The 13,735-nt window shown below is 34.1% G+C and overlaps 1 protein-coding gene and 1 pseudogene across 4 annotated transcripts in view; one reads left to right on the forward strand and one right to left on the reverse strand.

The window, feature by feature from the left end:
- DGKB (diacylglycerol kinase beta) overlaps positions 1-13,735 on the reverse strand; it is a 583,166-nt gene that overhangs the window by 434,631 nt on the left and 134,800 nt on the right. For all 4 annotated transcript variants that reach the window (XM_036230387.1, XM_036230386.1, XM_036230388.1 and 1 more), the window contains one exon: positions 2,376-2,516. In XM_036230387.1, the coding sequence (XP_036086280.1) occupies positions 2,376-2,516 (141 nt within the window). The remainder of the gene's footprint in view (positions 1-2,375; positions 2,517-13,735) is intronic.
- LOC118611134 lies at positions 8,174-8,292 on the forward strand (annotated as a pseudogene).

Below are 13,735 nucleotides of genomic sequence, written 5' to 3' on the forward strand. Positions count from 1 at the left end.
TGGATTACGGGGTCAGTCTACATTTGAAGGTATGGGTGGCCAACAAGCAGCAGACAAATTCAGAATGGAAACAAAGTGGTTAAGGGGCAAGAGTTCTGAACTTATTTTTATTTCACTTCACAAACAGTTATGTAAACTAATAAATGTGAAGGAATTTATGTTAGCAAATACTGGTTCATATAACCCTCATACCAAACATATGAGATCGACATTAGAATGATTCCAATTTTATAGTTGAGGTAACTGAGGCATGAAGTTTTTATTTTTCATTTTTATTTTAATGTACATAGGTCACTTGGATAGAGTCAATTAGGAAATCAGTATCAAAATTCAACATTCACCTACGAAAGTTAATTATATTAGGCACTAGATTATATCTATTTCTGTGTTAATTATAATTATTATTTTTATTTTTTTTGTATTTAATAAGTCATAACCATTTTGGAAACACATATATATTAAATGAACAATGATTAAATTCCCTTAAAATCTTATTAAAAAATTTTGAATCTATAATTGTAAAAGAAGACATGAATTTCGGGAATTTGTAAATTTGCAACTGCAGAAGGGGAAAATACACAGTACTGTACATTGCTAAGACAGTGGGTCAGAGGAATGAATTCTGACTTAATCGATGTAAGAAATTAAAGAAATTGTGCTTCTGAAATTGAAATTCATTTACTTTAAAGAATCTGGTGAAAAAAATTACAATAATAATGACAAGTTTATCTATGAGAAGAATCTAAAGAAATGGTTAAAAAAAAAAGGACAGTAAAACTGAATCTGGTGTAAGCTTAAAAAAAAGCTAAAGAAGTCAGAGACAGAACAAAGGAAGGGGGTTGATAACAATGAAGAGAGCAAGGTGGAAGGTCAGGTTTGACTTCCTTCATCAAGTAGTTTTGAATGAACTGTGGGTCACCATTCTGCCTGCAATGTGGACAAAGACTGTTGATTCATAAACTCAAATTGAGAAGCTAAAAGCATGCCTCTTAGGAATTCTACCTTAAAAACAAAATACTTCTAGTGGACCTAAAATAATTAAACTTCAACACAAAGACCATGCTGGGAAGGTGTGCTGGTACCTTTATTCAGTCTCTGATCTGGAAAAATATATTTGCCTTTCTATTTTTAAATTCATTGCAAACATCATCCTGATAACACCTGAGTAAACTTTTCCTCTGGCTGTCACTTCAACAGAAATTCACTGAACATCAATATTTATTTTGGAATGAGAGAGATTTCTGTAGATTCTCAGGAATACAAATAAATCTTGAAATGCAAATATTCAACATTTAGGAATACAAATATTTACTTAAAGAATAATGCTAACATAGCCCATTCATAAGCAGGTGTGATTCAATCATATTATAATAATCCTTTATTGGTAAGACAAATATTATCAACAAGTTGCTATTAAATTTAATTAAACATACTTCCTAATCACGATTCTGAGACTTTACAATGTTCTATACTTGCTTTAGAAATGTCAAATTTGGGATTCATTATTTTCACTATCATTTCAGTACCAAGAATTTTTAATTCACCTTAATAACATCCAATGTAACCAAGTTAATCACATTATTGAACAAACCACCAGCTCTACATTTAGCAAGGGCTTTAGAGACAGAATAAATTACTAAATAAATATTCAGGCTTAGAGTAAATGTTCGAAAAATATTTTCTTGCATTGCAATGAGTACAGTTTGCCACCAGAGAGAGCTCAGCCACTATATTTCATTAAAGACAGCAATTATTTCTTTTCAACTACATAGAAATTCTCTATCTGAAATATCTGCTACATTGTAGGAGAAACAAACAGAGCTACTGTATAATTATTGGTAATATCCGGAGTTGATTTCTATAAATGAAATTCTCATATTTGGCATTTGAGAAATTATTTGTTCCTAGCAAAGTAAGTGTTAGGGCTGAAATTTTCAAGAAAGATTTCCAGGGGAGGTTGGCTGAGGCTGCATGTGTACTGTGAACTCTCTTGCTACCTAATGGGAAGACCTCTTCATATAGAAATAAATGTTCCTTTTTTCCTTTTTTTCAAAACAAACAAAGGTTACTTTTAAATATCATCTTATTGCTAATCTGACCAACATTAAAAAGGGTCATTTAACAGAGAAACATGCTCAAGAAAGGCTCGATAATAAATGGAATTTAATAAATAACCTAAAATTGATAGAGTTTCAAATATCCTTTCACTACTTCATTTTCAACTGAAGAATTTTATTATTATTATTATTTATCAAGATCACTTTATTTCAAAAAACATAGATAACCATAGTAAGATACAATTTTAAGTTTATCAATATTTGGTCCCTTTCCCCACCCCCAATTGTGATAAGTAAACTAAATGAAGAAATACATACATTCAAGTTTATCCTCAGGTCTTCCTCTTTCAAGGAGAGACAGGTAACAGACAATGTCCTTCAGATGGATCACTTCTGGGGAACACGTGTTTGAAGGAGAAGTACGGGGAGGGGTGATGGCACCTTTATTCATTCTCAGACCTGAAAAAAATTGTTTTTATTTTCTTAAAAATATCCAAAACACTCTCAAACAAATAAACAACACCAGTGAAAAGAAATAGTTAAAGCACAGACCATGTAGAGAGCTATATACTTCCAGGCATGGGATAAGCTAAGTCTCTGGATCACTGGTTTGGCAGCATCAGACATATCCTCCTACTGCTGTAAACAATGGAGAATTTCAGGGGACTTGGGGACATGAGGACTGCTCTGCCCATGTACTGGAGGGTGTCAGAGTCTGGATCCTATTGTCCAGGGTGAGTTGGTAGACAGATCTGAATGCACCAAGAATCTCTTTCAATTCCACCTTTCTCTGCTTTAGACACGACAGCAACAAATCAGCTGGGAAGATATATAAAATTGGCCATAAAAAAGCTGAAGAAGAAAAGTGAGTCATAATATGATGTATATGTTGATAATCAGGAATCATTTATCATAAAAACATGTTTTTGTGTCAAATATCTGCCAGCACCATGAATGAGACATCCTTTTGGCCATCAAGGAATTTGCCCATGAATAAAAGAGAAAGAGAACGAAAATCTGTATAACATGACAGATATTTAATTAGAGAGGTAAGAACACATGACTGCATTTTAATTTCTGAAATCCATTAGCTCTGCCTATTCCAAGACAAGGGTAGAGAACTTCAATACCTTTTTACAACAATTGTTGCTTGCAGATTATCTGGTCGATGACAATCAAACTGAAAGGTGTTCAGACTAGATGGCTAGTTCCCTCTTAACAGAGAAGCCTCTGAAACCAGATTCTTGTACGTGAAAAGAACTGAAGATAAACCCCAATAATCCTTTGAGGTACATTTGGCAACATAAGAGGTGTTTGAGATAGCTAATAAACTGAATGGCTACTGTGTTACTCGATCAACCAAAAGTTACTGGAATCCCAACCAAACAAAATCCTACATGCCCATCATTCCTTAGAGTATCTCTGCCTGATCACAACTCTTGCTCTATTCTATTTCCTTTGATGTATAACTGTGGCTGAATATCTGTCATCTCCCTCAACTATATCAAGACAACCAGCATATAATTTAATGCATTACAAAAGTCATAAATTAGTTTATCATTTACAATGCTACTAGTAATAAAAGTTACCGTTTTTTGAATGGCTATTATGTGGGATGAACCATGCCATGGGCTTTAACATGTATCATTTAATACAATTCTCACATTAACTTGTGAGGTAAACCATATACTCCCACATTTTACAGATGAGAAACAAGCTTATAGCGATTAATTTCTATGAGTTTCACAGTTAGCAAGTCCATTCTCTTTATTCTACACTAATGGTTTATAGACTATTGTCAGTTCAAGGCCAATAGTAAAACATAAGAAAAACAATAAATATCTTAATCCAGCATGATTCTTTCACACACACACACACACACACACACACACACACACACACACACTAGGTTTCATAACTGCCTCAGTATACTCTGTCGACCTATTCTCTTCTATTTAATTTCATTCTTAAAATTGTCCGCTAAACTGAATTCACTATTCACTAATGTGTCCCTATCCACAGTCTGAAAAATACTGTTTAATATCCGCCCTTCGTCTGCTTTACCAAAGTATTACTTATTTCAAAAATATCTCTGTGCGTCACATTAACTCTTCTTCTGTTTATAGTTAATTGGATATATATATGTGTGAATATATATATCATTTATTTTTCTTCTCAACAAAATGTCACTATCTAATACTAATATAGTTGCTTTTACAAGCAGAGAATTGAAGACTCTCCTAGGCTTAAAAAAAAAACCTGACTAATTCTAACTGACCAAATAAAGCTTAGCCATCTGTAGGAATACGCAGTTCCAACTTATGATAAAAGACATCTTGGTGCTGAACCTTGACTTGACCATAACTTCCAGCCCTGAAGAACAGAGCACTTGAATTACGGTTGGATAAACCATGACCTAACTCATCCTGCCTGATGAGCTAATCCTCTCTTCTATGCTTCCCCCTATGGTACTGAAATGATTTAATCAGCTCGATTTAAATCTTTTATACAAAACTGAGAACAAAACAAGAAAGAATGAAAAGAATATGGTGTGACATTCATTTGAAAGAATGCCAAATGTATTAGACATTTTCACTTATTTAGAACACTTTGTGATCATTTGTTTGTACTTATAAAACTAAGGTGTATGGTCTTCCATTGTCATCTTTCATAATACTGAATATAAACAGTTGAAGAATGTGAAGACCACATGATTTTCTGTTTGCCTTTCCTGTACATAAAATATATATGTTGAACATGAGCACATACATATAATTTATGTTTAGCCTCAGTCTCTTTGAAGAAACAGTACTGTACTAAAATTCGTTTTGTTTGACAAAATGAGTAAATATTTCCCATTTGCTGTTCATGACATGTTGTAAACTAAAATCTGTATTATATATTTGTGTCATAATTCTATATTTAAAAAATATTTAAAGTTTACCAAAAGAATAATTATGGGCATATATGACAACGCACATTGAAAAACTATTTAACTCTTTGTCAACTTCTATTATAGCCAAATTTGAGAGGCAAAATATACACTTTTTGCAATGAATTGTAGGGTATATTAAAGAAAAAGATGCAATGTCAAAGACCTTTTTCACAATTACTGTATTATAACAAGAAAAACCATAAAGCCGGACTCTACTAAATCTTGGGTGTTAAATTAATGAAAATACTCAGAGTTCTGTTCCTGCTCCATTCCCTCCCCAAGATCAGCCCACTCTTTCTTCTTTGGTGAAACGTTTCCTCTTCTTTTCATTTAACTTTCTGAAAACAGACTCTGAGCCTCAATCTGTCTACAAATTGGTACCCTACTCTGTCATTTATAATTTTTTCCATTTCCTAAATCTGGCTGGAGGTCTTCTCACTACTTATCTCCCTCTAGATCAGTTCATTGCCCTGAAGTCAAGTTCTTTTCCTTTTGGGCAGATTATGCTAATGGTTGTCCACAATACACAGAGAACAATGTAAATAGAAAACACAAATTTGCAAGCCTAGTTTCTTGACAATAGCCCCTCTGGAAAAAGGTAAATGGACTACTAAATATTTCTCTTTAGCAGCAATAGCCTCCAATGAAGAGGCTCAGAATTCTACTTCCCATTAACAAAGGCCATTTTAAGACATCCAAAATTAGTGAAACTCTCTTTAAAGTTAAAGCTGAACAAGAATTTAAGAAAAACAAAAGGTGTTTCTTTGCCCACAAGTGGTCAGTACTTAGCTCTGAAGCTCACGCTGTTGATTGACACTCAGTCTGCAGATTCTCTCTGTGTAAGTTTATGCTTCTTTAAACAGTTCCTCACAAAAGTGTACACTCACACTATTTATGTCCACATACTCACATCTATACATTTGTACATCTATATTACAGTGTATAATAATGTAGTAAGATGAAAAATAAATGTTGTATTTAGAATGTATTAGTTTTATTAGGAAAAATCTTATACTTTGAGAGTAATTTTCTGTTTTTATGACTTTAGCATATATATATATGTACACTGAAATATATATTTATATATACATTTATATATAAATATTCTCTTCAAAGTTGTAACTACAAAAACAGTTAGCATTAGTCAAATTTAACATTGCCTACTGTTATGATATGCTATCATAATACTCTTCAAGAACATGATTTTCATTTTCTTCCATTTCTGGAAACAATAACCTAAAAACTTTTGCTCTAATAGATACTTTTAATTCCCGTCACAAGGTTCAATTATTAGCAAATAAGTTTGGGGTATATGTTCAATTACTGCCTCTGCTCCAGTTTTATTTTTAAATACTTGCATTTCAGATAATGAAAATGGTACCGTTATCTCCAGTTTCTCTTCATGTATTAAAATGAAATATTTAAAACTAATAACATGAATTATATTTCTAAACTTCTAAGGCAATAAAGCACGTTGGCAATTTGGCTTTCCCATTTTTTTAATACTAGTTCAATTTGCACAAATTTATTAGGTTTACGAAGCGATTTGTCACATAGTATAACCCTACTTCCCATGTCCATATTAACAGTCACAATGAGTAGTATAGACAACCAAGAGTAAAACAGTTGTTTAGTATTATTATACATTTCATGATTGTTAAAGTTACCCTTCCAACAATGTTTGTCTTAGGATAGTGCTATCATTATTATTATTATTATTATTTTTAACGCCTATACGGACTGACAACAAAATGAAATCGTCTGGGTTGCAAATCAACCAGGAATGTAAAAAAGACTATGATTCTTCAAAAAGTCAAAACAGGCAGTGGGATACAGTTACTGCCATGAGATAAAGGTCAGCAAAGTCCCTCTAAAAACATACTTTGAGTTTCCTGTCTGAACACTGGCAAAAACCCCAAATAAAGAACAGGGTTTGAAGTACAAGTCTTTAGGGGTGATGTTCTAGAGCCACCACTGTGAAGGGGCAATAATAATAATATTTCTGGCTGTGTGCCAACACTTAAACACAGTAGTCTTATTTGACCCTACAAATCTATTTTAGAGACAAGAGGGTGAAAAGCCAGAAAGTAAAGTAAAATGCTGATGGTCACGTAACTATCTGGGAAGTCAAGAGCTAAAATCAAGCTGTCTAATTCCAAACCTTAGGTTCTTCGCAAAAGCAGTTAAAACAAGACCTGTCCATATCAGACCTTTTCAATAGAGTATTCGGCACTAATAGAAAAAAAAAATACACACACACAAACACACATACACACAGACACACACACACACACATATACTGTTCAATATAGTAGTATTAACCACACATGACCCTTAAGCATGTGAAAGAAGGCTCATGTGAATGAGAAACTAAATGTTTTGTTGAATTTTTAACTAATTTAAATTTACACTAGGACTGACAAAATGGTGTAGATGATAGAGGCTTTGTACATCTCCCCTGGCAACCACACCAAAGTTGTGAAGGAAACATGGAGCAAACAGCAAGCAGAGTCACCTGGGGTCTAATTGACCAGAAGCCCTACAACTAGAAAGAAATCTACCTGCAACAGTAGAAGTAGGAGGAAGCAGAGACCAGAGGCTGCTCCATCAGAGTGACTGAGTGGGACAGAGGGTATGGCAGTGGCAGTCAGTGGCAGGTGGCAAGGGCAGATGTCTTTTAAATGGGCTGTGTCCCCAAGCAGACTTTCATGGTGACCGACCGACTCGCTTTGAGCGCCAACTCCAAGCCAGCTGCTAACCTTGGTCCGTGGCTGAACCCTTCTCAGGACTGTGCCACTGGACAACTACTACACAAAGCCATTCTAATAAGACCAGAAGACTTAGGAGCTTTACTTAGTACATAGAAACAGATACAGAAAGGCAGCCAAAATGTGAAGACAATGAAACAGAAATCAAGAGAGAACACAACAGAGCTCCAGGAATAATGGAGTCAAGCAATTTAACAGAAGCAGAGTTCAGAACACTGATTATAAAGATGCTCAATGAACTTTTGGGAAGTGTAGATGAATTCAGTGAAAACTTTAACAAAGAGATAAAAAAAAAACACACAAAAATGGAAATGGAAATTATTAAAGGGAACCAGTCAGAAATGAAGAACACACTATCTGAGATGAAGAGTCTATTAGATGGAATAAACAGAGTGGATAAAGAAGAGGATCGTGTCTATGGCCATGCTACCTTGAACAACCCCGATCCCATCTTATCTCGGGAGCTAGGCAGGGTGGGGCCTGGTTAGTATTTGGATGGGAGACCACCTAGGAAGAACAGGTGCTGTAGGCATAAAAAATAAGGGATTGTAAGCTTACAAGGTCCTTGCAATCTGTGAGGTCAAGGGTTGCCTCACCTAAAAAAAAAGAAAGAAACTCAATAAGAATGTAAAGAAAAAAGAAGCCAAGACTATAATAGTAACTTAAGGAGCCCATGGGACACTATTAAATGTAAAAATATCGGTGTCATAGGGGTACCTGAAGGAAAACAAGACATTGAAGAGCTATTTGAAGAAATAATGATGTAAACTTCCCTCATCTGGTAAAGGAAACAGATCTACAACCCAAGGAAGCTCAGAGAGTCCCAAGAAAGAGGAACCCAAAGAAGCCCACACAAAGATACAACATAATTAAAATGCCAAAAGTTAAATACAAAGAGGGAATCTTAAAAGCAGCAAGAGAAAAGCAGTTAGTTAGTTACCTACATGGGATCACCATAAGACTGGCAGCTGATTTCTCAAAAGAAACTTTGCAGGACAGAGAAGGGCTTGGCACAAAATATTCTAAGTGAGGAAAACCCAGGATCTAAAACCAGGAATATTTTATTCGTCAAAGCTTTCATTTAGAGTCGAAGGACAAATTAAGTACTTCCCAGATAGAAATAACTAAGAGAATTTATCAACACTGAGCCAGTATTACAGGAAATGCTGGAGAACTTCTTTAAGAAGAAAAAATATGTATCAAAAACATGAACAAAAATGGTAATAATTACATTCCTTTCAGCAAGTACCTCAAATGAAAAATAATCAGGTGCTCCAATAAAAGGATAAGGTGGCTGAATGGATAAGAAAACAAGACCCCTACATATGTTGCCTACAAGAGACTCACATCAGGTTAAAACATACACACAGACGAAAAGGGGATGGAAAAAATATATTGCCTTGATGGACCTAGAGGGTATTGCAGTGAATGAAGTTAGTCAGCTAAAGAAATACAAATGCTACATGATTTCATGTACATGTGGAATCTAAAGAACAAAATAAACAACAATAACAAAAAAAGAAACTCAGAGATAGAGAATATTTTGAGGGCTACTAGACAGGAGGAGGGTTGGGAGTGATGGCCAAAGGAATTAAGGAATTAAGAAGTACAAACTGATAGTTAGGAAATAATCATGGAGATATAAAGTGTAGCATAAGGAAAATAGTCAACAATGTTGTAATAAATATATAAAGGTACTCGATTTAGTGGAATGATCACTTTGTGAGTTATACAGATCTCTAATCACTATGCTGTACAACTGAAACTAATATATTATTGTATGCCAACTACAATTGAAAAAAAAACTCATTGAATTATATGACATAAATGTGAGCAACTATTTGTCTACTATATTTCAATAAAGCTGAAAAAGTTACATTGGGCTATACAGGACAATGCAGGCAACATGCTGTCTGCAGGTAGAGAATTGAAAGCTGGTTGAATTACTCTCAGTTCCTTGAATATATCTAAGTATGGGAATAAAAACACCACATGTTAAATGAGGCCATAAAACTAAAATTTCTATTTTTGACATATTATAAAGAAATTCCAATAATACTCCCTAAATTTTACTGTACTCTTTCAAAATGTATGACATTGGGTGGCGGGGGGGGGGGACAACATTTCATTTGACCATTATCCTATATCTGAAAAGTAAAACTCTAGGAAATTACCTGTTTAATGAATAATGGTAATAGCTAGAATTCGTTAAGCACGAGTACCTAATAGATCATGTTTTTGAGCCCCACAATACCCAGTAAGATAGATGCACTTATCTCCATCTTATGTTCTGCCAAACAGAGACAAAGGCTAGCAGTGCAGCCGCAATTCAAAAGGCGGTCTGAACTGGGATTTCATGCTTTCAGGATAATTTGTGGAGCTAGGGTGAGAAAAATAAATCAGAGGAATCCGTCTTCTGCCTCTCCATAAATGACCTTCTGTTTTATGAGTCTGGTTTTCAAGACCCTTAAGAGTGCATGCATTGATTATTTCATAAACCTTTGGAAGGAAATTACAAATCCTAGCCAAGTCTGAGGGCTCTAAATGTTGATCTTCCATTCAGACCATTTCTTGGGCCATCCATTGTGATACATGTTTGTGAGAAGTGTGTGTCCATGAGTGTTTGCCTGCATAAACATACACATACACATATACATATTTACTAGATTTTACCAGTATTTCCTTATAGGGATAAGAATTATGAATGACTTTTCTTTTTGCTCATCTGTTTTTTTTTTTTTTCCAATAGCTATACAACTAGCATGCCCTTTATAAACATAAAAATGAATAAATATTAAGGACCTTTAATATTAGTCAAATAAAACCAGGTTCTAGGCTTAGGGATAAAGCAATAAAGAAAGCAGTTGAAAAGTCCCATTTTTATACAGCAACCATTCTAGTGGATCACAGCAAATGCTCAATACTACTGCATATTTCCTGAGTACTACTAGGCATTTTAAGGGCATATCACAAACTCAATGATGTTAGGATTACTTTGGGACACTGTAAGGTATCGAATACCATTAATACTATATTTTCCTTTATTAGTATCTCAAAAACTGTAAAAAAAATTTGTGAACATGACAGTGCAATGATCTTAACACTATTATTTGTTATATGTAATTGTTAAGATGTAATTTAAACTATAAAAACTCCTTATTCAGTGTGAATAAATCTAAGAGTGAATATATAGAAAATTTGAACATCAAAATTTTATTTAGAATATTCAGAAAGAAACCTGTATAATCAAATCCAACATATTAAAAGCCATATAATAATTAAAGGAGAAATTATAAAGGAACTTTTCCTTTATGACAGTAATTTTATTATGAATTGGTACTTGAAGTTGTGGGGCTTTCTCCAGTTTCAGTGAAGAGTTTTTAGAGTTTCACAATAGAAGATTTAGTAGAGTAAAATAATTTGTGCATTACTACTAATAATGATTAGAAGTGTGAATTTGGTACTATGGAGTCATAAGAAAGTTATGGTTGATATAAATAAATCCAAATCGATCAATAGATAGAAATTCTTTTATCTTTATTTCTAGAGAATTTGTATGGAGGTATGGAAGCTGCACAGACTACATAGAATCATTATTATCAACGGTAAAATTGCATCGACAAATATATTTTAAATGTACAAATGTACATTACAAATGTACAAATATATTTTAAATGCCCACTAAGTGCCAAAAATTTACAAATATATTTTAAATGCCCACTAAGTGCCAAAAATTTTCCTATCTAATAGTCATGTAAGCCTGGCACTCTGTTGAGTCTGTGTTTTTCAGAAACTTATCTGTCCTTTTTAGCATTGTGGAAACTGAAGTAGCTTATTGATAATTCTTAAAACATAGTATATTTTTATTAAACCAAATCTCCTTAAAAACACTCTTTTGTTTAGAAACAAAAGAACGATAAAGGTACCTACAGTAAAAAAGTACACATACACACACATGTACACACACACACACACGCACGCATGGACATTTTTAATATCCTCAAGACGGTCCTGATAAGAGTAATAGTTTCTTCTCAGCACAATTAATGAAGTGTCTCTTTTGGCAAGAACATTCAGTAAAGTCATTTGGCAAAAGAATGTTTTCCCAAAGGCTCAAGTACCTCATTTTCATTGTGCAGTTTTCTGTTCTTAATTTGATTAAGTTCTTTATGGACAAAAAGAAATTATTTCTCCTTTTCTACCTAAAAGAAGTACTTGTGACTCTCTGATTGTACAGAAAACATGAAAATGGCTAAATTTCACTAATGATCGTATAGTTTATCAGCACAAATCATTTAACCATGGCTACATCTGATGGACGATGAATGAGAGGGGACCAAGAAAAGGTACATGAACTTTTTAAGAGTTGCTATTTTTCTCAATTCTACATATTTTCTGGACTCCTTTATACCTTCAGCCTCAATCTGTTTCATGATTGTCTCAACACCACTGGCAGTGCGATCATCTTCTGGCTAAAAATCCTATAATGGCTTTCCAATTTCTTCCGGATAAAATTCAAAACTTAGCATCACAGACAAAACTCTTTACCATATGGCCTTGGCTACCTCTCTTGCCTCTTCTCCAGCCATCCTCCTCCAGCCATTGCATCTACCGGGTCCAATTTAGCCGGGGCACAGACCCAGGTCTCTCAGTGTTCACAGTAACTCTACCTTCCTCCAACCTCCTAAGGCCACTGGGACTCTGATCCTGCCAGGGCTGCCCCTCCCCACCCCGACCCAGGCTGTGTCCAGTATTTCTAAGGTTACAACTACCATCTGCTCTGGGACCATCAAATATAAATAATCATTTCATAACCCTTATCTCAGTTTCTGTCAGTCATGAGAAGCCCAGGACTCCTAGTCATCCTCAGCTTAAACCCATGCTTTCTATATGATTCATTTTTGCCAGTAGCAGTAATATCATCTGACATGCTAACACATTTGTACTTATTTAACAGTCTTTCTCTCCCTACTAGAATGTAATTAACTATAGGGTGAGAAGAGTTCCAATTTGCTCACTGACATATGACATATTCCCAGAGATTTTAATAATATGTGGCACACTATAAGTGATTGATAAATATTTTTGAATGAGTAAATACTGAATGTCTTACAACTCATGAACTATCCTTTGATGAGACATGTTTATATTTGAACTGAAATGTAAACATTGTCTTCTTTACTTGAAATTCCCTTTGGTTCCTTTCCCAACCTCTATTTAACCTGGATAATTTCGGTTTATGGTTAAAGTCTTAGTCATGTGATCCTGATAAATATATCACAGAATTTATTTGATTGTAATATATCCAACCACTTAATTTGCTTGGCTCTAAAGAACTCGCAGCTTTCCTGTAGAATGCCTGGCACATAATGTGTTTTTAAAAATGGATTGTTGGATGCATGAATCAATGAATTAATAAAATGAATAACTGAATGGCAAAACGGGTCAGTTCACTACATGATTTGATGTAAAGGGTGCTAGGAAAATCTTCTCTTTCTGCTCTGTAAAGCAACTAATAAGAAGTAATAACTGAAACTAATATAATATCGTATATAACTATAATTTTAAAAAATATAAATATAAAAATTTTTAAAAATGACAAAAAATCTTACTCTGATTCATGGCTAAAAATGGACATTTATTATTACAGAATTAATATTTTGGACATTGCAGAGCTCAACAGGAATATATAGTATTGGTGTCTGAACCAGTAATAAATCATAGTATATTCTCTTTTAATTACTATATTTTTAGATAAAGTAACAGTTACTAATAACTGCTATTAATTTCTACCCTATATGAAAAGAAAGATAATTTAGCTAAAGGTAATTAATTCCCAGTTTGTACTGAGTTGGCACCTGGGAGTTGGGGAGGGGCAAGGTGGAAGCAGCTATTCCATAAGAGGCAGATGCTGTGACTTTTACAAGGGATCCAGGGGTTGCTTCCCAGTTGGACATTCTAGTATCACATCTTAC

The sequence above is a fragment of the Rousettus aegyptiacus genome, unplaced genomic scaffold, assembly GCF_014176215.1.
Source record: "Rousettus aegyptiacus isolate mRouAeg1 unplaced genomic scaffold, mRouAeg1.p scaffold_m13_p_13, whole genome shotgun sequence".
Lineage (NCBI taxonomy): Eukaryota > Metazoa > Chordata > Mammalia > Chiroptera > Pteropodidae > Rousettus > Rousettus aegyptiacus.